This window comes from Gigantopelta aegis, chromosome 5 (assembly GCF_016097555.1).
Source record: "Gigantopelta aegis isolate Gae_Host chromosome 5, Gae_host_genome, whole genome shotgun sequence".
NCBI classification, from domain to species: domain Eukaryota; kingdom Metazoa; phylum Mollusca; class Gastropoda; order Neomphalida; family Peltospiridae; genus Gigantopelta; species Gigantopelta aegis.
The window spans coordinates 1,798,795-1,824,299 of NC_054703.1; the positions used below are offsets into that span (position 1 = coordinate 1,798,795).

Sequence of the window (25,505 nt, forward strand, 5' to 3'; positions counted from 1 at the left end):
GCTTTTATGGTGAAGAGTGGGTTACAGACATTTCTGTGATAAAACTAGTCCTTTAATTAGTCAAACCGGAGCGGACTGTATACGGGGCTTCTAGATTATGGTAGCCTCACTCCCATGGCTAGTGATATTCAATGTTAAGCTCGTAAATAACTGCTATTGCCATGCTCGATGGTGTTAAAATAAAAAAGAATATATTTTTACTTGATTTACATGTGTAGTCAAAGGATATTGACAAAACAATGGTGTATGTGCAACAGTAAGAACATTTATTCTTATGATCTAGCTGTCTTAAATACTTGAGACTGCAAGTTTAAACAAACTCACAACTCACGCAACACCTATCCCACAGACTATCCTGTCTGTGGGATGGTATATATTAAAGATCCCTTGCTGCTACTCGAAAAGAGTAGCCTATGAAATGGCAACAGCGGGTTTCCTCCCTCAGTATCTGTGTGGTCCTTAACCATATGTCCGATGCCATATAACCGTAAATAAAATGTGTTGAGTGCATCGTTAAATAAACCATTTCCTTCCTATTTGAATTATTATCCACTGTTAATTACTCTGTGTCTAATAATCCTGGAATTTTGGGGAAATTGATTAAGCTACTAGTGTATGAACCCTCTGGACAATTATATTTGATGATTGTCATCTTGTTTTTCAGTTGATGGTCATTGGGGAGCGTGGGGTTCTTCTTTGCTTGATGCCTGCAGTGTGACATGTGACAATTATATTTGATGATTGTCATCTTGTTTTTCAGTTGATGGTCAGTGGGGAGCGTGGGGTTCTTCTTTGCCTGGTGCCTGCAGTGTGACGTGTGACAATTATACTTGATAAACATCTTCTTGTTTTACTTGCTGATATTGAATTTAAGATGTTTAAATTTAAATAGAAATTTTACTTGTTTTTCAGTTGATGGTCAGTGGGGAACCTGGGGTGTTGCTGTGCCTGGTGCCTGCAGTGTATTGTGTGGCGGTGGAACTAGACCATGGACTCGTACTCGTGCGTGTAATAACCCTGCACCACAGAATAACGGACGCTTCTGTGTGGGGTCAAGCACTTTATCTGGCACAGAACCCTGTGAAACTGACCCATGTCCAGGTACTTGGTGCTGTCGATTTATATATATATATATATATATAATAATAATAATAATAATAATAATACACATATATACATATACATATATATAATGGGGGGGGGGGGTATTCTTTTTATCATCCATTATCATTATTTTCATTTGTGACAGTTGTAAACAATGTCAGTAATGTGGGTTGAATGTCAGCAGTAGACTCGTTAACGGCAGTGGCATGACGTCACAAATGGTAGGTTTAGCGCTAAAACAAACAGTGACGTAACAAACATTGTCTTGTGATTAAAATTTGACCAATCAAGATTATAAGAAGCGATATCTCCTGCGGAGAATATCGCAGGAGATATCGCAAATTATATTGCCAGCGATATCTCCTACAAAAGCCTTTAATGGATGATATATAGTAACATTGCACAGATTTCTGTAAACCATGTCTAGATCACCTGAGCCATCGTCGATGTGAAACGTAGCTCAGTGGTAAAGCGCTTGCCTGATATGCAATCGGCCTGGGATCGATCCCCGTCGATGGACCCATTGGGTTATTTCTTATTCCAGCCAGTGCACCACGACTGGTGTATCAAAGACCGCGTGGTATGTCTGTATATGATGGTGCATATAAAAGATCCCTTGCTACTAATGGGAAAATGTATGGGGTTTCCTCTCTAAGACTATACATGTATGTCAAAATTAAATTCAGCTGTTCAACTAGTGAACATAACTGTAGATTATATCCAAGTCTAAATCTAGCTGTTAAACTAGTAAACATACATTTAACTGTAGATAACCCAAGTCTGAATCTAGTTGTTCAACAAGCAAACATACCTGTAGATTGCCCTAATCTGAATCGAGCTGTTTAACTTCCAAACATTACTATAGATAGTCTGAATCTAGCTGTTTAACTTCCAAACATTACTATAGTCTGAATCTAATTGGTCAGCTAACACACATAACTGTAGATTGCCCAAATCTGAATCTAGCTGTTTAACTATCAAACATTACTATAGATAGTATGAATCTAGCTGTCAACTAACATTACTATAGATAGTATGAATCTAGCTGTCAACTAGCAAACATTACTATAGATAGTCTGAATCTAGCTGTTCAAATAGCAAACATAACTGTAGATTGCCCTAATCTGAATCTACATGCATGTATCTGTTAAACTTGCAATCATAAATGTACAAAGATTGTCGAAGTCTGAATCTTGCTATATTCAGCTAACAAATATAGCAGAGACATTTAATTTGTTTTATAAGTTCTGAATTGTTACTAAATTTAAAAAAATTTAAATTGAAAATTGGAAAGTCTGTCTTCTTTGAGGCAATCTTTACCAACTAACAGAGATATTTAGAAAATTTTGAATTTGTAAATTTCTATTAAATTTAAACACCTTAAATTCAATATCAGCAAATGTTTGACATCCATTAGCCGATGAGTAATAAATCATTGTGCTCTAGTGGTATCGTTAAACAAAACAAACTTTAACTTTTTAATTCAATATCTGTTTTAATGGGAAACAAATAGTTTATTATCCTCCATTAAAGGCTTTTGTAGGAGATATCGCTGACACTATAATTTGCGATATTCTCCTGCGATATTCTCCTAGGAGATATTGCTTCTTCCAATCTTGATTGGTCAAATTTTAATCACAAGACAGTATTATTTTTCAGCACTAAACCTATCATTAATGACATCACGCTACTGTCATTTTGCTAGTTAACAAGTTTACCGCTGCCAAACAGTATTTAGTTACGCCACTGTCTATGTTTTAGCACTAAACCTATCATTAATGACATCGAGCCACTATCATTCTGCTAGTTAACAAGTTTACCGCTGCCAAACAGTATTTAGTTACGCTACTGTCTATGTTTTAGCGCTAAACCTATCATTAATGACATCAAGCCACTGTCATTCTGCAAGTTAACGAGTTTACCGCTGCCAAACAGTATTTAGTTACGCCACTGTCTATGTTTTAGCGCTAAACCTATCATTAATGACATCAAGCCACTGTCATTCTGCTAGTTAACGAGTTTACCGCTGCCAAACAGTATTTTGTTACGCCACTGTCTATGTTTTAGCGCTAAACCTATCATTAATGACATCACGCCACTGTCGTTCTGCTAATTAACAAGTATACCGCTGCCAAATATAGTGACATTCATCCCACATTATTGATATTGTTTACAGTTGTCGCAAATGAAAAGAATGATAATGGATGATAAAAAGAATACCCCCCTCTTGTCTTGTGATATAAAAATGTATCAGCACTCATTGATAAAAGTATAAAACTCGTGCTGATAAATTATGATATCACGTACAAGACAAGCAGGGAGTATCCTCTATGTAACAGCTAAAAATTATTATTGCATTTCATTTGGCTCTTAATTCAATATATCCTGCCTGTGGGATGGTGCATATAAAAGATCCCTTGCTGCTGATAAAACAAAGTAGTCTATGATGTGGCGACAGCGGGTTTCTTCTATCAATATCTGTGTGGTCCTTATAGCCATATGTCCGATGTTAAATAAAACATTTCTTTCTTTCTTTCTTTCTTTGAGGCAGTCTTTATACAAACAAACTTAGATATTTAGAAAAGTTTGGATTTGTAAATTTCTATTAAATTTAAACATCTTAAATTCAATATCAGCAAATGTTTGACATCCAGTAGCCGATGAGTAATAAAACACTGCTCTAGTGGTGTCGTTAAGAAACACAAACTAACATTTTAATTCAATATCTGTTTATCCCAACTTAAAGGCACACATTTAATTTAATAACAGCTAAAAATTATTATAGCATTTTTTTGGCTCTTAATTCAGTATAGTTTAAAATGTGCTGAGGTGTCATTAAACGAACATTCCTTTCCGTTTCTTTCTCTGTCAGTTCATGGCCAGTGGGGACCATGGGGAGCCAGAGTAGATGAAGCCTGCTCAGTGTCGTGTGGCAGCGGATCTCGTCCATGGACTCGGAGACGAGTTTGTGATAATCCCAGACCGGAAAATGACGGAAATGATTGCGTGGGCTCGGCCGTTGAAACTGGAACCAACCCATGCACGGAAGTTGCATGTCCAAGTATGTATTGCATGCTGTCTACGAGTTGAATTTTCCAATTAACCAGGCAGGTGCATAATGACCAAAAATAATTATTCATTGGGGGTGTGTGTTTTTTGGGGGGTTGGGGTTGAGGGTTTTTTTTTTTGGGGGGAGAGGTGTTGAAAATTACTACCAATTAACAAAGCATGGCTAACTTCCACCAGTATACCTAATATGACTGTCTTTTTGCTCAACCAAATAAAAGTGAGATAAAACTTAAAGGGACAGACCGTAGTTTATTCTTAACTGTAAAATAAATTAATGCATATAAAAGATGTCTCGTGCTGCTGGTGGAAAGATGTTGCGGGTTTCTTGTCAAGACTGTACACACACGTGTACATGTATATGTTAGGACTGTGAAACGTTTGGCCTCAAAGGGCGGGATGTAGTCCAGTGGTACAGCGCTCGCTTTATGCACGGTCGGTGTGGGATCGATCCCTGTTGGTGGGCCCATTGGGCTATTTTTCGTTCCAGCCAGTGCACCACGACTGGTATATCAAAGGTTGTGGTATGTACTACCCTGTCTGTGGCATGGTGCATATAAAAGATCCCATGCTGCTAATCGAAAAGAGTAGCCCATGAAGTGGCGACAGGAGGTTTCTTCTATCAATATCTGTGTGGTCCTTAGCCATATGTCCGACGCCATATAACTGTAAATAAAATGTGTTGAGTGCATCGTTAAATAAAACATTTTTTTTTTTTTTTTTTTCTTTTGCTTAATCAATGTGAGATAAAACTTAAAGGGATAGACCGTAGTTTTTAAACACTATTTAAAAGCATATTTTTCACTATTAGAGCTGTTTATGATCACTTAAATCAAACATTACTTGTATAATATTGTTTAGATTATCCATTTTCATACAACCGAAGTGTTTCTGGTCATCCTGGTGTTTCTAATACCACAAAATGCATTTTTCAAAGTTTCAAAATCGCACGTGCATCTGAGAAGTAGCAGTTGTTAATGAGTTCTAGTCTATTTTTAAGGATATTTCCCAGTTTTAACGTCACAGACACACTCACGTCACTGTTGTAACTTTATCCAAATGTGTTACAGGTTTGTTTATTAACTAAATTTAGTGTCTATTTTTAAGAGTTGAAACTAGGGTCTGCGAATTTAATGCGAATTTAAATAAATTAAATTGTAACAACTCGGCATTTATAGTTTGCAGTGTGTTCTTTTACAACTTACTGCTTATACATACTAGAAAAAATAATAAAATTACACATTTTAGTGTGCACCTACAATGTAACCAACGTTTGTGCTCTCGGTAGGCAAATTAGCCATTGGCTAATTTTTACAAAACATGTGGCTAAACTTTTGGCTAAGCCATTTTCTATCTTCTGATGTGAACAAAGGTCATATAATCTAGCTGAAATCTCGAATATAATAATAATACCAAATATTCAATTAGCATAATGGCGGTTGGTAATGAGAAACAGTGTCATCCAGAATACAGAGCAATGATGTTTGCTAAAATTACATGTACCGGGTACCTTAAAGGGACATTCCCGAGTTTGCTGCATTGTAAGATGTTTCCGACTAATAAAATATTTCTACGATTAAACTTACATATTAAATACATATTCTTGTTTAGAATATCAATGTCTGTATATTCAATGTGTTTCTGGTCGTCTTAATAGTTGTAAGAAGCCAAAACTGGATTTTGTCCTCAAATAATTTCGTACTTACGAAAAAATCGTTTTTAGGAAATAAAATGAAATTTAACATAGTACAAATATTACAACGATCAGAAACACATTTAATATACAGCCACAAATATTTTATGCAGAAATATATATTTGATATGTAATTACAGTCGTAAAAAATCTCTGTTAGTCAATAACATCTTAAAAATTGCAGCAAACTCAGTAATGTCCCTTTAATAAGTAATAAATATATTAACTGGGAATACGGTTTTGTTATTCACATTTATTTCACTTTGTACATAATTAGATGAAAACGATGCATTTTCATATATAAATGTTCTATGCAGTACTGATCAAAACAATTTTGGCTAAAACAATTTCATTATGGCTAATAAAAAATCTCATTTGGCTAATTGTTTGGCTACAGGCAGTTTTGATCCAGAGTGAGCCTTGTGTAACCTGTATTCCAAAGCATGGCTTGTTAATAGTCCCCCGTCAGTCCCACCTGAGGACACTATAAGTTTCATCCAGTTTCATCTATGTCCTTCTGTCTGTCTGTCTGTCTGTCCATCCGTCTGTCCCACATATAGTTTTCCAAACGTTTTTAATATATCTTTATCAAGTACTGTTACAGATCCAAGTTTCACTTTCATGGCAGTTGACCCATGTTTGACATAGTTATATCCATAGTTATATCCATAGTTATATCGCCTTTTCGCAAAACATTTGTGGAACACCTGAAGATATTAAGCTGAAATGTTTTGTTTATAGCTTTATCATGTTCAGTTAACAGATCAAGGATAGTATGTACCATGGCCTTTGTTACATCAGTTGTGGAGCACTGGCTGAAATGAGGAATAGTCCTATGGGGCCACTGACGGGGATCGATCCTAAACTGACCGCACATTATGCGAGCACTTTACCACTGGGCTGTGTAACGCCCCTGGCCAGATCAAATGGATTCAAATTGATTTCTTGGCAGTTTATTCAAGGGCGATTGTCTTGAGTTTGGTGCTATTGTAAAAATGTTTCCAACAAACTCTAGCTAATAGTAAGAGTACTTTTAATGGCTAAAGTGTACATAAAATATTTTTATATGTTTAGAATTTCAGTCCTCGTATATACATGTATATTCAAAATGTGTCGGATCATAATTATTAATGTTTGTAATAGCCCATACTTCGGGGGGGGGGGGGGGGGGGGGGTTGGGGTGATTTTTTTTTTATATTTTTTTTTATTTTTTTTTTGTAATATACATGTAAGTATATAAATATTTTTTCTGTATGTATGAAATTTCTGGGGTGTAAAATCCAGTTTGGGTGACGATGTAAACAATGGATGAATATATACAGACGTTGACATACTAAACAAGAAAATGGATTTAATTTGTATAGTTATTCATTAAAAAGGCTTTATTGGTTGGACATTTTTTTTCAATGGCAGCAAAATCAGGACAATATTTTTAACTGTAAAAAAAATTAATGCATATTAGAGATCTCGTGCTGCTGGTGGAAAGATGTTGCGGGTTTCTTCTCAAGACTGTACACACGTGTACATGTATGTGTTAGGACTGTGAAACGTTTGGCCTCAAAGGGAGGGATGTAGTCCAGTGGTACAGCGCTCGCTCGATGCGCAGTCGGTGTGGGATCGATCCCTGACCTAGCCCAAGATTGCATATTGGTTATATTTGTTCAGGTAATACTTAGACAATTAAATAGGTCAGTGGTCTGTGACAATATGCCTTTAATTCTGCACTGAAGGAAGGAAATGTTTTATTTAATGATGCACTCAACACATTTTATTTATGGTTATATGACGTCAGACATATGGTTAAGGACCACACAGATATTGAGGAAACCCGCTGTCGCCACTTCATGGGCTACTCTTTTCGATTAGCAGCAAGGGATCTTTTATATGCACCATCCCACGGCATTTCATGTACCAGTTTCTGCACTGAGTATGACTATAATAAAACACATTCCTTTCATTTTGATCAAATGTAGGCCTATATTACTTTCAGTATGCAGAAGAGTGACAGACATCGTCATCGTTCAGGATGGGTCATTCAGCATAGGAGACAATGTTTTTGCTACTTCTGTGAAGACTGCTCTGCAAGGACTTACGACTAAACTGTTTGCCTTCAGCACGAAGGTGTCCATGGGTCTCGTGTTGTTCAGTCATGCTTTGGATGCCAATATTAGCATGACCACAGACATCAGTGGATACAGATCAGGAATTGTTGGTCTTCCTTATCCTGCTGGTGGCACCTTTACGTGGTTGGGTATCAAGGCGGGTGCGCAGATGATTTATCAGCTGAACCGACAGACATCTTCGACCAAGGTAGAGTTATAGCAGACTTTTCTGCTGCTTTTTTTCTTTTTTTTAACAGGGTTTGTATAGCGATCTTTAAATTCATTGAAAGTCTTTGAATTTGAAATATTTTTTTAGGTCTTTAAAAGTCTCTGAATTGTAATAAAATACTTTAAAGAGACATACCCTACTTTTAAAATACTTTAAGGCTTATTTTTGACTATTGCTATTAGAGCCAATTTTGATAACTGAAATCATACTTTACTTAGATTTTATTGTTTAGATTATCCATTTCCGTACATTCGAAGTGTTTTTGTTCATCCTGGTGTTTTTAATATCATAAAATGCATTTCTCATATTTTTAAAAATGCACGTGTCTGAGAAGTAACAGTTATGGAGTTGAGTTTTAGTCTATTTTAGAGGGTATTTCACCATTTCAAAGTCACACACTCATGTTTCACTCAATTGCAACTTTATCCAAATGTGTTACAGGTTTTTAGATAAACTAAACTTAGTGTTTATTTTCACGGGTTGAAACTAGGGTCTGTCCCTTTTAAAGTTATAAAACTTAAGATATGGTTTCGGCTTATGCTTTGAATATATACATGTATATTATGAATGAACCATTGTTCAACATAAATGTATATATTCTGAATGGGAGACGGCAGTTTAGACCATTGTGCAAGCCTAACCTTAGGTCCAGTCTCGGTACTTGACCACCAATGTTAACATTTACAGATTAAAATATTAATGTTTTGTTAAACCGGCCTCAGTGGTGTAGTGGTTAAGCCATTGGACATATACGGCTGGTAGGCACTGGGTTCTCCTCCCGGTACCGGCTCCTACTCTGAGGAAAGAAAGAAAGAAATGCTTTATTTAATGACGCACTCAACACATTTTGTTTACAGTTATATGGCATCAAACATATGGTTAAGGACCACACAGATTTTTTAGAAGAAACCCGCTGTCGCCACTTCATGGGCTACTCTTTCCGATTAGCAGCAAGGGGTCTTTTATTTGCGCTTCCCACAGGCAGGATAGCACAAACCATGGCCTTTGTTGAACCAGTTATGGATCACTGGTCGGTGCAAGTGGTTTACACCTACCCATTGAGCCTTGCGGAGCACTCACTCAGGGTTTGGAGTCGGTATCTGGATTAAAAATCCCATGCCTCGACTGGGATCCGAACCCAGTACCTACCAGCCTGTAGACCGATGGTTTAACCACGACGCCACCGAGGCCGGTACCACTCAGAGGAAGTTTAACAACTCAGTGCGTAGGTGTAAGGCCACTACACTGACTTGTATCAAGGCTTGAAATAAAACATTTTAGTGTACCTGACACAATGTCCTGCACCAATCAATTTGTGCCTGACATGAAAGAAACTGTACCTGTCACAAAACATTGTAAATAAAAAAGAAATAAATTATGTTTTGTGTTGTTTAATAATTGATATATTTAATTACTAAATAACCAATGCAGCAATTAAGGCAATAGTCTATGATGCATTAATATATGTCCTCTGGTAAAGCTGTACCCTAACCAGCCGCGAGCTACATGAGCGATTATTTTAGAAATCATGCGTACAGTTAGGATGCGGCAATGGAAGTCAATGATTTCTAAAATAATCGCTCGCGGCCGGTTAGGATAGGGCCTAAGAAACCCATGAAACTGTTGTCACTATCACTTTGTGTTGGACTTTCAGATTCATGATGATCTGACTCAGACTCATCCATTTTTTTCAATGTCGTCAGTGTCTTGTTTGTGGTAATATTCTATATTTTTGTTGCCGAGTGATCTTTAGCATTTGACACACGCAGATTTGTGGACTCTTTGATCCATGCGTCCGAAAAATCGTGATATACTGCATTTCTTTTTGAAATGTTTTGCAGAGCGAGCACGTCATAAGTGTAACCTCGCCTTTGGTGTTTTCTTCAAACTGTAGCCACAAAGAGGCATTTGTTTTAACTAAATACTCCTTTTACCATTTTAGTTCAGTGCTAGATTTTAAGATACTACTCTGCGGGATATTCGTTTGGGAATTTTTGGGGGACGATTTAATTGGCGGCTGCCCGCCGCGGATACTGGGAACAGGGACAGTTGATTTGTCATTATTGGTACCTGTCTGTTTTTTTACAGCAAAGACTGAAGTTATTTTGTTCAACATCCTTTAATTATTAACCACGAGGCAATTTGAATTGCACACTTTAAACGAAAACGCAACAGGAAGTATACGCTAAGTACGAAAGTTCAATTACTAATATGCGTGACATCACTTTTCACAATGTAAGTTCCTGCAAAATCGAGACTATAAAAAATCCTACTGAACAGGTACGCGGACTGTAGATGAACTTGGTGTTGGACTGTCAAGTGCCCCGTGAACCGGTTCGGATCCCACTGGTACATATTTGTATTTTTTCATTCGTAATCAATTTTTTTTTTAATCGATGCATTAAGTGTATTCGACTCCAAAACAGCCGGCTTTTACTACAATGCGAGCTTCGGACATGATGATCGGCGCAATCGAAATTTGTATCGGACAATGACCGTGACCGTCCGCTTATTTCAAGGCTTGCTAATTACCACTAACCTCTAACCCACTGTCCTTGGCCCTGTGTCACAAAAGAATTGTAGCCGAGGTTCATTGTAGCAATCTGATTAAAATTAGCTCTACTGGTCTACCAGTAGATCTAACAGCATTGCGTGGACTCCCATGTCCAGGTGACATTTCATCTATAAATAACAATTTAAATATCGACCAATTACACTTCGCCTTTTATAGCGTTATTCGGGAGCATACAAATTCTAAAAATATCGGGCGAGAGTATTTATGCAATAGACAAACTTGTTGGTCTATTTCAACATTAAAAAAACGGGGGGAAAAGTGCAGTAATAAACTAGTATATAAACAGATTTTATGGCTATACCATCACGGTTTTTGTTTCGTCTTGATACAAAATTTATATAAAATTTTATATTGAAATTAGTTTCCGGCATACTTCGTAATTCACCCGAATCATTTCGTATACCGTCGGCATAATCCCGAATGTTTTCAAATTCTTTTCAAATCACTGACAAGTTTTTGTAAGTAAGGTTTTGATTGGTCGAATGAAAGGTCAACTGGACATGAGCTCCAATGGGATGCTGTTAGATCCACAGGCAATAGTAATTAACCAGTGGAGCTAATTTTAATTAGCTTGAATTGTAGTGGCTTAAGGTGAGTTTTACAAATGGCACCGTAAACTTTACAGTCGTTCCACAAAGCAACCTTATGGTAGTCTTAAGTGTCCCTTTAATGATTAATATATTCTTTGCAAATAAGTGCGAATTAGTTAAATAATAAATTGGTTACCGACTTTTTGGAACATTTGGGTGTATTCATTGGTATCGGACATCTATGAATTAACTTTGTCAGTTTGTGTGCTAAGCGAAAATTGTCGAATGCATAAGACATGAGAGTTACCTCCCGTATTTTCGTGTGAAGGTCGTATAGCCTAGAATGTTTTTCATGGAACGACGAGTTTCACAAAAGGTATTTGGTATGTATTAGATCTATTTTTACACAATAAGTTAGTATCTTTGTCAGAAAATTATCAAATCATCATCTAACTGCCATTTGACATCTACATTAGTGGCTTACAACTGCCTCGTGCCTATTCTCGGAACCAAACATACGGGTACTTCGACCCCTGGCCGCCATTGTTTATCACGCGGTGAAGCTTCTCCTTAGTTACGTATGGTTAGATAGTGAAATGAGGCAACTTTGGTCGATCATTTACAACAGTTAACAGTCACGATGCCTAAAATATGTTGTGCAGTTGGCTGCATAAACCATAACATGATGTTAAAAAAAAAAATATCGTTTTACAAATTTCCAAAAGAAGAGACTAGGCGCCGCTTGTGGGTAGGGTCATTAAAACGACAAACCTGATGGAATTCCATGGTTTCCCTCACAGAATGTGACTTCGTTGACTTTAATGTTGTTGCTTGTTGAAACCAACAGAGATTAATTTAGCAAACAAAATGGCTAAAGCATGTGCAGTGATAAAAATCCCACATTATACTGTAAATAAAATACACAATTCCATCGTCTTCCACGAAAAAACCCCCAACAAAACGATGCATCCAGTTCTTGAATAAAGAGTAGGGGAACGTGGTCTAAAACGGGCCTCTTAAGCAAATTCCTAAATTAATCTTAATTTTTGAAATATAAATCAAATACTATATTGATTGCTTCGTTGTTTAACATATGTAATTGATGTATAAAGAACAGAATCCAGTTGCATTTAACTCTTTTATGGTCGAAAATTAAATTTAGTAAACCATAAAAAAATCCCATTTTACCCCAACTATTGTGTAAAATGGGCCCTTGAGGTAATTTTTTAAAAAAGGGAACAATACACAATATCGGGTCTTAAAAACTGGTTTTTCATGTTAATAAATGAAATGAACAGACTTCTAATAAAACAAAACGAACTAATTGCTCTGTGATACATTGCCCATTACTATCCTCAAAAGGTGTGATGCATTTCATAAAGTGTATTCAGCATCAAAAGATTGCTTAAACCATCCATCTTCAGTCACTTGTACAAAGATCGCAGTAAAATATATCATTTTCCGCGCCAGAGCATTCTTGATGAGCCCACTGTTTACACGCCATGCACTGGATCCATTTCTCACTCTGCCTAGATTCGGAAAACTTCTCTCCACAAAATAAGCAATGAGCTCTGACAGCAGATGATTTACCATTTCCTTTTCAAGCTTAGGAGAAAAACAAGGGTGTCTCGATCCCAATCCTTTTTCAGCAGCAATTTCTGATGAACCTTCTTTACAACATCTTCGTTGAACGTTGAATTGCTTGCATGCCCTTTTTGAGTCCCATAGCTCCATGTCTAACAGCTAGTATTGCACGCTGCATACTCTCTTCACTCCAGCTTTGTCAGTGTTGTCTTGCGGATATATTTCCCCATAGTACTGAAAATAGACACACACACAAAAGGTTTCAGTACACATGTTGTTATTGTTGTTGTTTATTAACAATGTAATTTACAATGCGATACAGTAGCTTTGTTAAGCCAGCCCTATGACACATTATTACTTCTTGGGTTAAAATGGGCCCCCAGGAGCTCATACTCGTTGACACCTACCATGTTTAGAATCAAACAAGCAGTACGATGTTGAACAATGACATATCTTTGTAAAATACATAGGTTCAATGTTTGAAAACAACTGTGTAATTTATAGTTGGCATTCATACATACCTTAAGCTCGAGATGAACTTTTGTAGAAGTTTTTTTTTTAGCGGGAACCGACAAAAGTGTTGTTCTTCTTTGCACAAGCCTACGGACGCTAAAAAAACGCGCATGTCACAAAAACGTCATCAACTGGAAGCGGGGTTGTTGTGTACAGTGCATTTTTGGACTACGAAATTGAACATAAGATAATGTGGGGAGCGCATTTTAACTTGAGGGCCCGTTTTAGACCACTTTCCCCTATTTTCCTTTATCATTAAATTTGTGTGGTCTTTATTTTTCATTTAATCTTAGATGCTTGGATATTATCTATACTTGTATTTATTTTGCCATACTACAGCTACTGCATCTTATTATTTTTTTTTTTAATTTTAAAATAAGTTTATACTGCTACATTACAAACATACAATAATTATAATATACGCCTAAATTCTTGTTTAAACTTTAATTATTATTTTTTTTTTTTTGCAAATGTGTCTATAGCAGGCCTGCAGTAAGAAAATATAGGTCGTCCCCCCCCCCCGCCCCCTCTGTTTAGTATTTACTTTGGTGCAGAGGGTAAATAATGTGTGTTGTGTGTGCCTTTGTTTCTATATATATATATATATATATATATATATATATATATATATATATATATATATATATATATATATATATATATACACACACACACACACATACACATAAATCTAAAAATACATAAAAATCTACTCTATTGTGGATCAATGTAATTTGGTGGTTGTGGTACATTGGTAGATTTTGCTTATTCAAGTTGGAGGACTTACCTTTTTACATATATATATATATATATATATATATATATATGTAGTTTCATGGTATTCTACAGTTCAGTGTGTGTAATCTGCTTTAGCAATTACCTGCAATAAAATGAATGGTCAACTGCCATATTTGATATTTGTTTTCCATTTTGAAAACACTGTTTGACATGGAGAATATAGCATTTAACCATCTCATCCATATATTTTTCTTGAATATGCTACATAATTGCATCTACATGAGGTAATTTAACCCGGGTTAAAAGCAACTTAGGTTAAATATGTGTAGTCTAGTAGAAGGCATACCGATATAGATCAGTTTATTAACAACCATGATATTTGCCTCCTTTCTCCAGCTGTATACTATTAAACATTAGTTTTGTAGATATTACTTAAATTGAATTACAATAACAATTCCAATACAGCACAAGACTGAACAAAAAAATATCTGCAATATCCATTGTGACAGATATAAAACAACACCAATATTATATATATATTAACCATTAGTTACTCAGGTAAGTTTTTGTGTTTTATTACAAAATATACCAGGTTAAACCCTATTATTACAACATTTGCATGTTTGTTCGACGAGGTAACACTTATGTTTTATTAGGTTGTAGACCTCGACATGAAAATAACGGAGGGAACTGATTATTTGCTCCCTAACTTAGTTTATGGGGGCAATTTAAAATATTACCATATTGATTCTACATGTATATAAATTCACATGCCAAAGGGAACTATATATTATTTTCCTTGAACTAATCTCAGGTGTGATGGGTAAGTAGAGAGAGATATTGCTCCCCATAGATGTCAAGGTCTGAGGATGGCTACATTTTATTATTGCTATTTTCTTTTTGTCTGCATTCAACCGGTAAGGAAGGGCAACATCATGTGGTAATTTTTCAGTCTGTAAAAACAAAAGCATTTCATTATTTCAAGAAACTGTATTTTGTTTTAAGAATAAAAGAATGTATTCAGTGGAACATTATACTGTTGCCATTGTTTAATTATTACATACTATTTGGAAATAAAATAATTATTAAATCATAAAAATAATTAACTTAATCATGCATACAAATTTTATTATAAATACAAATTATATATTTTGTAGCCCACATCATAATTATTATATTAATCATTATCTTATCATTTCAAAATTGTTAAAATTTATAATTAACATTACCTGAAAATTGCATCAACAAAAATTATATTCTGCCCAACCTGCCCTGTCGCCTCGACATTCAAAGTACACGGAAACATATCGGTACTAAATATAGATTATACTAATTCAGATTCCCGTTGTTCGTTTCTCTTATATGGCAACCCAAGCTGTTATAATACTCATAAGACGTATTGCAACTAAGTGTTAGCTACAGAAAATAAATGACAATATGTAAGGCATGTAAAAAGTTAATATGATAACTTTATTCTATGTAAACCAGTAATCACTAAGGCTTTGCTTCACCCCCAAAGACCCGGATGATCGGTAACTAGGCCGTGTGACGTCACGCCAGTTCCGAGAATTGTAAATTTTCACAGTAGTTTACGACGATAGTAAGCTACGCCGCGTCTTGGAGCGGGCTGGTGATCGTAGACACAAATTAAGGTGGCGATGGTAGGCATTTACGGCGATAGTAGTGCTAAGATAGCTTCGTGGAACGGGCCCCTGGACAGTCAGTCCAAATAGTTGATGTGTGTGTGCCCAGGACACCGTGCTTGAACCTATTAATTGGATTAAAAACATGCAGGGATGTGAGAGCTACGCGTAAATGCGCTTTTCTATTTCGTCTTAAAAAATCAAAAAACAGGATGTTCAATACTGTTGACCACACAAGGTTCATTTGCCAGTTTTCACGGTTTCAAGTTTATGATGTGTGTCTTATATTATAAGTTATAACTAGTTTAGATTTGTTAGCATTGAATGCAATTTTTGGCAGTTCCAGGAGTTGCAAACAACAGTTTTCCTTTAGGGGCCCTTGAGCGGCCCCTGGAACCCGGCCACAGTAAGCTTTTTTTCCAGCCCCTCTCACATCCTTGACCATGACAATAACTACCAGTATGAATAAAATTAGCTTTTAATGTTTTGTGCACAATATTTTTTGGTTTTTGTTACAGTTGATGATTGTTATCACTGATGGAGAGAGTGCCAATACAGCATTAACTGCTGAAGAGGCACGGTTGGCTAAATCAAATGGCATTGTTATATATGCCGTAGGAGTAGGCCAGGCAACGGTGTCAGAATTGATGGCTATAGCGTCTTCGCCAGACAAAGTGATTCGAGTTGCCAACTTCGACGATCTTGCTAATCAGCTTCTAAACATATCTATAAATTGTCCAAGTAAGTCTGGCGGAAAATAGCTTCTTATCTGGCATATATACACTGTAGTTATTGATCGTCCAAGTCTAAACCAAGCTAACTAGCAAATATAACTGTAGGTTGTCCAAATCTGAATCTAGCCATTAAACTAACAAAAATAACTACAGTAAAACCTCTCAAAACCAGACCCTCTGTAAACCGAAATTCCGTGACAATCGGACATTTTTCATGGTCCGTGTTTTAAAATAAGTACAGAACTTAACCTCTTTAAACCAGATACCTATTAAAACCGGACATTTTACTTGGTCCCGAGGGTGTATGGTTTAGAGGGGTTTCATTGTAGATTTTCCAAGTCTTTAGTCTAGCTGTTAACTAGTAAACTATAGGTTGTCCTAGTCTAAATTCAGCTGTTCAACCAGTGAACATAACTGTAGGTTGTCCAAGTTTGCATCTAGCTGTTAACTAGTAAACTATAGGTTGTCCTAGTCTAAATTCAGCTGTTCAACTAGTGAACATAACTGTAGGTTGTCCAAGTTTGCATCTAGCTTTAAACTAGTAAACTATAGGTTGTCCTAGTCTGAATTTAGCTGTTCAACTAGTGAACATAACTGTAGATTATATCCAAGTCTGAATGTAGCTGTTAAACTGCTAAACTATAAGTTGTCCAAGTCTGAATCTAGCTGTTAAACTAGTACACATAACTGTAGATCGCCCAAGTCTGTATCTAGCTGTATTCAACTAGAAACAACTGTAGATTATATCCAGGTCTGAATCTAGTTTTTCAACTAGCAAACATAACTGTAGATTGTCAAAGTCTGAACCTAGGTGTTAGATTATCAAACATAACTGTAGATTGCCCAAATCTGAATCTAGCTGTTCAACCAACAAACATTACTATAGATAGTTTGAATCTAACTGGTCAACTAGCAAACATAAGTATACATGTAGATGGTCTAAGTCTGACTCTAGCTGTTTAATGAGCAAAGTTTAGTATAGATAGTCTGAATATAACTGTTCATCCAGCAAACATAACTATAGATTTCCCTAATCTGAATCTAGCTGTTTGACTAGCAAACATTACTATAGATAGTCTGAATCTAGCTGTTCATCCAGCAAACATACTTAGTGATTTCCCTAATCTGAATCTAGCTGTTTGACTAGCAAACATTACTACAGATAGTCTGAATCTAGCTGGTCAACTAGCAAACATAACTGTAGATTACCCTAATCTGAACCTAGCTGTTTGACTAGCAAACATTACTATAGTTAGTCTGAATCTAGATGATCAACTAGCAAACAACTGTAGATTGCCCAAATCTGAATCTAGTTGTTTAACTAGCAAACATATATAACTGTAGATTGCCCCAATCTGAATCCAGCTGTTTAACTAGCAAACATTACAATAGGTGGTCTGAATATAGCTGTTCAACCAGCAAACATAACAGTAGATTGCCCTAATCTGAATCTAGCTGTTTGACTAGAAAACATTACTATAGATAGTCTGAATATAGCTGTTAAACCAGCAAACGTAATTGTAGATTGCCCTAATCTGAATCTACGTGTATCTGTTAAACTTGCGATCATAAATGTACAAAGATTGTCGAAGTCTGAATTATGCTATTCAGCTAACAAACATAGCAGAGAGACATTTTGAAAAATTTAGTTCTGACTTATTAAATGTTTTTAAAATTTAAATGGAAAATTGGAAAGTCTGTCTTCTCCTTGAGTTTTGATTGGATAGATCTAAAACTTAGTAGTGTCATTCTTTGAGGCAGTCTTTATACAAACTAACAGAGATATTTAGAAAATTTTTAATTTGTAAATTTCTATTAAATTTAAACATCTTAAATTCAATATCACCAAATGTTTGACATCCAGTAGCTGATGAGTAATAAAGCACTGTGCTCTAGTGGTGTCGTTAAACAAAACAAACTTTAACTGTTTAATTCAGTAGCTGTTTATCCCATTTTAATGGGAATTTTATTTTTTATTATCATCCATTAAAGGCTTTTGTAGGAGATATCGCTGACACTATAATTAGCAATATCTCCTGCGATATTCTCCTAGGAGATATTGCTTCTTCTAATCTTGATTGGTCACATTTTAATCACAAGACAGTATTTTGTTACGTCACTGTGTATGTTGCAGTGCTAAACCTATCATTAATGACATCACACCACTGTCGTTCTGCCAAACAGTATTTTGTTACGTCACTGTGTATGTTGCAGTGCTAAACCTATCATTAATGACATCACACCACTGTCGTTCTGCCAAACAGTATGCCAAACAGTATTTTGTTACGTCACTGTGTATGTTGCAGTGCTAAACCTATCATTAATGACATCACACCACTGTCGTTCTGCCAAACAGTATTTTGTTACGTCACTGTGTATGTTGCAGTGCTAAACCTATCATTAATGACATCACACCACTGTCGTTCTGCCAAACAGTATTTTGTTACGTCACTGTGTATGTTGCAGTGCTAAACCTATCATTAATGACATCACGCCACTGTCGTTCTGCTAGTTAACGAGTTTAACGCTGCCAAATATAGTGACATTCAACCAACATAACTGATATTGTTCTCACTTGTCACAAATGAAAATAATGTCTTGTGATATCATAATTTATCAACACTCGTTAAAGGGACATACCCTAGTTTTTAAACACTAACACATATTTTTAACTATTGTAACTGTTTTTGATAACTTAAATCATACTTTACTTAGATTTTATTGTTTATATTATCAATTTCCGTACATTTGAGGTGTTTTTGGTCATCCTGGTGTTTTTAATATCAGAAAATGCATTTCTCGTATTTTTAAAAACGCACGTGCGTCTGAGAAGTAACAGTTATGGAGTCGAGTCTTAGTCCTATTTTAGAGGGTATTTCACCTTTTCAAAGTCACAGACTCATGTTTCACTCAATTGTAACTTTATCCAAATGTGTTACATGTTTGTAGATTAAGTAAACTTAGTGTTAATTTTCACGGTTTGAAACTAGTGTATGTCTCTTTAATAAAACTATAAAGATCCTCGGCAAGCCACGGATTTCATACTTTTATTATCAACTGGTGCTGATAAATTATGATATCACAAGACACTCAGGGAGTATCCTCTATGTAACAGCTAAACAATATTATTGCGTTTCATTTGGCTCTTAATTCAGTATATCCTGCCTGTGGGATGGTGCATATAAAAGACCCCTTGCTGCTGATCGAAAAGAGTAGCCCATGATGTGGCAACAGTGGGTTTCCTCTCTCAATATCGGTGTTGTCCTTAACCATATGTCTGATGCCATATAACCGTAAATAAAATGTGTTGAGTGCATTGTTAAATAAAACATTTCTTTCTTTCTTTCTTTGAGGCAGTCTTTATACAAACAAACTGAGATATCTAGAATATTTTGAATTTGTAAATTTCTATTAAATTTTAACATCTTAAATTCAATATCAGCAAATGTTTGAAATCCAGTAGCCGATGAGTAATAAATCACTGTGTTCTAGTGGTGTCCTTAAACAACAGAAACTAACTTTTTAATTCAATATCTGTTTATCCCATCTTAAAGGCACACATTTAATTTAATAGCTAAAAATTCAGTACAGTTTAAAATGTGCTGAGGTGTCATTAAACGAACATTCCTTTCCGTTTTCTTTCTCTGTCAGTTGATGGGCAGTGGGGACCGTGGGGAGCCAGAGTAGTCGGAGCCTGCTCTGTGTCGTGCGGCAGTGGAACTCGTCCATGGACTCGGAGACGAGTCTGTGATAGTCCCAGACCGGAAAATGACGGAAATGATTGCGTGGGCTCGGCCGTTGAAACTGGAAGCAACCCGTGCACACAAGTTGCATGTCCAAGTATGTATTGCAGGTTGTTGAAAATTACTACCAACTAACATAACATGGCTAACTTCCACCAGTATCATGGGGGATGAGGTTGTTGAAAATTACTACCAACTAACATAACATGGCTAACTTCCACCAGTATCATGGGGGATGAGGTTGTTGAAAATTACTACCAACTAACATAACATGGCTAACTTCCATCAGTATCATGGGGGCGGCACGTAGCCCAGTGGTAAAGTGCTCGTTCTATGCACGGTCGAACTGTAATCGATCCCCGTCGGTGGGCCCATTGAGTTATTTCTCGTTCCAGCCAGTGCACCACGACTGGTATACCAAAGGGTGTTGTATGTACTACCCTGTCTGTGGGATGGTGCAACTAAAAGATCCCTTGCTGCTAATCGAAAAGAGTAGCTCGTGAAGTGGCGACAGCGGGTTTCCTCTCTCAAGTTTCACTTTCATGGCAATTGACCCATGTAAAGAAAGAAATGTTTTATTTAACGACGCACTCAACACATTTTATTTACGGTTATATGGCGTCAGACATATGGTTAAGGACCACACAGATTTTGAGAGGAAACCCGCTGTCGCCATTACATGGGCTACTCTTCCGATTAGCAGCAAGGGATCTTTTATTTGCGCTTCCCACAGGCAGGATAGCACAAACCATGGCCTTTGTTGAACCAGTTATGGATCACTGGTCGGTGCAAGTGGTTTACACCTACCCATTGAGCCTTGCGGAGCACTCACTCAGGGTTTGGAGTCGGTATCTGGATTAAAAATCCCATGCCTCGACTGGGATCCGAACCCAGTACCTACCAGCCTGTAGACCGATGGCCTGCCACGACGCCACCGAGGCCGGTTTGACCCATGTATGACATAGTTATCGCCTTTTCATGGCAATTGACCCATGTATGACATAGTTATCGCCTTTTCATGGCAATTGACCCATGTATGACATAGTTATAGCCTTTTCATGGCAATTGACCCATGTATGACATAGTTATCGCCTTTTCATGGCAGTTGACCCATGTATGACATAGTTATCGCCTTTTCATGGCAGTTGACCCATGTTTGACATAGTTATAGCCTTTTCGTGGCAGTTGACCCATGTTTGACATAGTTATAGCCTTTTCGTGGCAGTTGAGCCATGTATGACATAGTTATAGCCTTTTCGTGGCAGTTGACCCATGTTTGACATAGTTATAGCCTTTTCGTGGCAGTTGACCCATGTTTGACATAGTTATAGCCTTTTCATGGCAATTGACCCATGTATGACATAGTTATCGCCTTTTCATGGCAATTGACCCATGTATGACATAGTTATAGCCTTTTCATGGCAGTTGACCCATGTTTGACATAGCTATCACCTTTTCATGGCAATTGACCCATGTATGACATAGTTATCGCCTTTTCGTGGCAGTTGACCCATGTTTGACATAGTTATAGCCTTTTCGTGGCAGTTGACCCATGTTTGACATAGTTATCGCCTTTTCGTGGCAGTTGGCCCATGTTTGACATAGTTATCGCCTTTTCGTGGCAGTTGACCCATGTTTGACATAGTTATCGCCTTTTCGTGGCAGTTGACCCATGTTTGACATAGTTATCGCCTTTTCGTGGCAGTTGACCCATGTTTGACATAGTTATCGCCTTTTCGTGGCAGTTGACCAATGTTTGACATAGTTATCGCCTTTTCGTGGCAGTTGACCCATGTTTGACATAGTTATCGCCTTTTCGTGGCAGTTGACCCATGTTTGACACAGTTATAGCCTTTTCGTGGCAGTTGACCCATGTTTGACATAATTTATAGCCTTTTCGTGGCAGTTGACCCATGTTTGACATAGTTATAGCCTTTTCGTGGCAGTTGACCCATGTTTGACATAGTTATAGCCTTTTCGTGGCAGTTGACCCATGTTTGACATAGTTATAGCCTTTTCGTGGCAGTTGACCCATGTTTGACATAGTTAAAGCCTTTTCGTGGCAGTTGACCCATGTTTGACATAGTTATAGCCTTTTCGTGGCAGTTGACCCATGTTTGACATAGTTATAGCCTTTTCGTGGCAGTTGACCCATGTTTGACATAGTTATAGCCTTTTCGTGGCAGTTGACCCATGTTTGACATAGTTATAGCCTTTTCGTGGCAGTTGACCCATGTTTGACATAGTTAAAGCCTTTTCGTGGCAGTTGACCCATGTTTGACATAGTTATAGCCTTTTCGTGGCAGTTGACCCATGTTTGACATAGTTATAGCCTTTTCGTGGCAGTTGACCCATGTTTGACATAGTTATAGCCTTTTCGTGGCAGTTGACCCATGTTTGACATAGTTATAGCCTTTGTCATGGCAGTTGACCCATGTATGACATAGTTATAGCCTTTTCATGGCAGTTGACCCATGTTTGACATAGTTATAGCCTTTTCATGGCAGTTGACCCATGTTTGACATAGTTGTAGCCTTTTCATGGCAGTTGACCCATGTATGACATAGTTATAGCCTTTTCGCAAAACATTTTTGGAATGCGTGAAGATGTTGAGCTGATTTTATTTTGTTTATAGCTTTATCATGTTCAGTTAACAGATCAAGTGTCACTTTACTTTCATCGGGATTTACCCATTTTTAACAGTTATGGCCGGATCAGGAAGAAAGGTAGGACATGTTTTATTTAACGACACACTCGACTCATTTTATTTTTATGATTATGTGACGTCAGACATATGGTTAAGGACAACACATATATAGAGAGAGGAAACCCGGTGTCGACACTTCATGGGCTATTCTTTTCGATTAGCAGCAAGGGATCTTTTATATGCACCATCCCTCAGACAGGATAGTACATACCACAACCTTTGTTACACCAATTGTGGGGATCGATCCTAAACCGACCACACATCAATCGAGCACTTTACCACTGGGCTACGTCCCGCCCCTGTGTGGGGAGCGACACTTTGTCTGGCACAGAAACCTGTGGAACTGACTCATGTCCAGGTATATGTACTTGGTGCTGTAGACTTTATACTGCATGACAAAAGACACACAAATATCAATTCAGTTGTCGTCAGTTGATTTAAAACTATTCAGTGGGAGTCCTGTTAATTAGTGAGCCCATGTTAGGCTATTTCTCGTTCCAGCCAGGGCACCACGACTGATATATCAAAGGCTGTGGTATGTGATATCCTCTCTGTATGATGATACGTATAAAAGATCGCTTGGTACTATTTGAAAAAAATATAGTGGGTTTCCTCTCTAAGATTATCTGTCAAAATGTCCAAATGTTTGACATCCATTAACCGATGACTAATAAATCAATGTGCTCTAGTGGTGTTGTTAAACAAAACAAACGTAAACATTTTATCCACCAATCTCTGTTTCTATTGGCCGATTTTGATGACCGATTAAAGCAAACATAAACGTATATAATCAGATTATAACTTTTGACGTCATGCACGTGACGACACATACATACTAATGTTACAAAGTTTTGTCATTTGACTTCTTGGTCAGCGTATAATGTAGCTGAAATAACAGAAATAATACCAGGGCTTTAGATTGTATCAAAGTCGAGGCCACAATTAAATTTTGTACCCAAAAAATACATGCGTCCAAAATAATAATGTCCATATTATGTAAAAACATGCTGTCACCTCAAAACCACTGAAATGTTAAGTTAAAGAGACATACCCTAGTTTTTAAACACTAAGGCATATTTTTGACTATTATAGCCGTTTTTAATAACAGAAATCATACTTTACTTACATTTTATTGTTTAGATTATAGATTTCCGTACATTCGAAGTGTTTTTAGTCATCCTGGTGTTTTTAATATCAAAAAATGCATTTCTCATATTTTTAAAAACGCACGAGCGTCTGAGAAGTAACAGCTAATGAGTCGAGTTTTGGTCTATTTTTAGAGGGCATTTCCCCATTTCAAAGTCACAGACTAATGTTTCACTCAATTATAAATTTATTCAAATGTGTTAAAGTTTGTAGATTAACTAAACATAGTGTTAATTTTCACGGGTTAAAACTAGGGTATGCCCCTCTAATTAGATTATAATAACTTGAAATTAGGGCTCGAAGTTAAGAATTTATCACCCACAGCAATTTTCAAAAATATGCAAATATGTATTTTTGCAGCAAATAAACTAGACTGAAAGGTTATTTTTCTGTATGTGCATGTAGTCATATTTCTTCAATATATGTCAATAAACATCAATAAACAGGATTTTTTTATAAATGGAATCATGGACTAGTAGCATCAGCTAACATTTTACGGAACCTGGTGTTTCTGAGACGAAGTTGCCCTAGTTTCCAGTGAATATGACATGAAAATTGTTCCATGAATCCCTCAGTTAAAATTAAAGGTCAGTCGCTCCCCCATTTCCAAACAACACCAACCCAACAACATAAAAAAAAAAAAAAAAAAAAAAAAAAAAAAAAAAAAAAAAAAAAGATTTATTTACCGTATATGGTCGTGTGATGGTCAACTTTCTGGAAATACATATCCCTAAGTTTGCCCCTCAGTATCTGTTACTGAAAAGTTCATATGATGTACATGCAAGCTGCCTCATCTTTTATGTACTGTTAGTTCAAACGTAATTCAGTTAAAACAGAGATATTGTCGGTCTGACATCCACGGGTATTCATTTTGCTAAACCGATCAAAGGTTTATTATTATTATTTTAATAAAAAAATTAAGATATCTTAAATTTTCTTTAAGGGGATAATATTTTTCTATTCTTTTTATTTCCATCTTCATCGAATGAAATGATCGCATTGATATTGCCAGGTGATAAAAAATAGTTTCGTTTTTGTAAAGGCGGTATGTATATTTATAATTAATTGGCACTCAAGATAAATTATTTTAATAATGAACACAACCACTTCCGTTGTTGTTATAAGAGGTCATATGCCCCCCCCCCCCCCCCAAACAAAAATTAAACGTTTGTAATATTTTATAAAGAATTGCTGAATAAACAAATGACTAACTAATATTCATCAGTTATCACCAATTAAATCTACAATTGAGGATGAAATATCAGATAAGAGTTAGTGGGCACAAAAGACAGAATGACCGTTCTGATCACTTGACAAATCAGTCGGAGATTGCAAAATGATAAAATATGACTTTTATTGTGTGTATCAAACATACAAATGAATACTGGTATTGGACAC

General features: G+C 36.5%; 1 protein-coding gene across 1 annotated transcript in view; it reads left to right on the forward strand.

The window, feature by feature from the left end:
• LOC121373456 (coadhesin-like) overlaps nucleotides 1–25,505 on the forward strand; it is a 113,890-nt gene that overhangs the window by 12,940 nt on the left and 75,445 nt on the right. Inside the window, exons 3-6 of the mRNA XM_041500120.1 lie at nucleotides 913–1,101; nucleotides 3,977–4,165; nucleotides 7,854–8,173; nucleotides 16,296–16,518. Of these exons, the coding sequence (XP_041356054.1) occupies nucleotides 913–1,101; nucleotides 3,977–4,165; nucleotides 7,854–8,173; nucleotides 16,296–16,518 (921 nt within the window). The remainder of the gene's footprint in view (nucleotides 1–912; nucleotides 1,102–3,976; nucleotides 4,166–7,853; nucleotides 8,174–16,295; nucleotides 16,519–25,505) is intronic.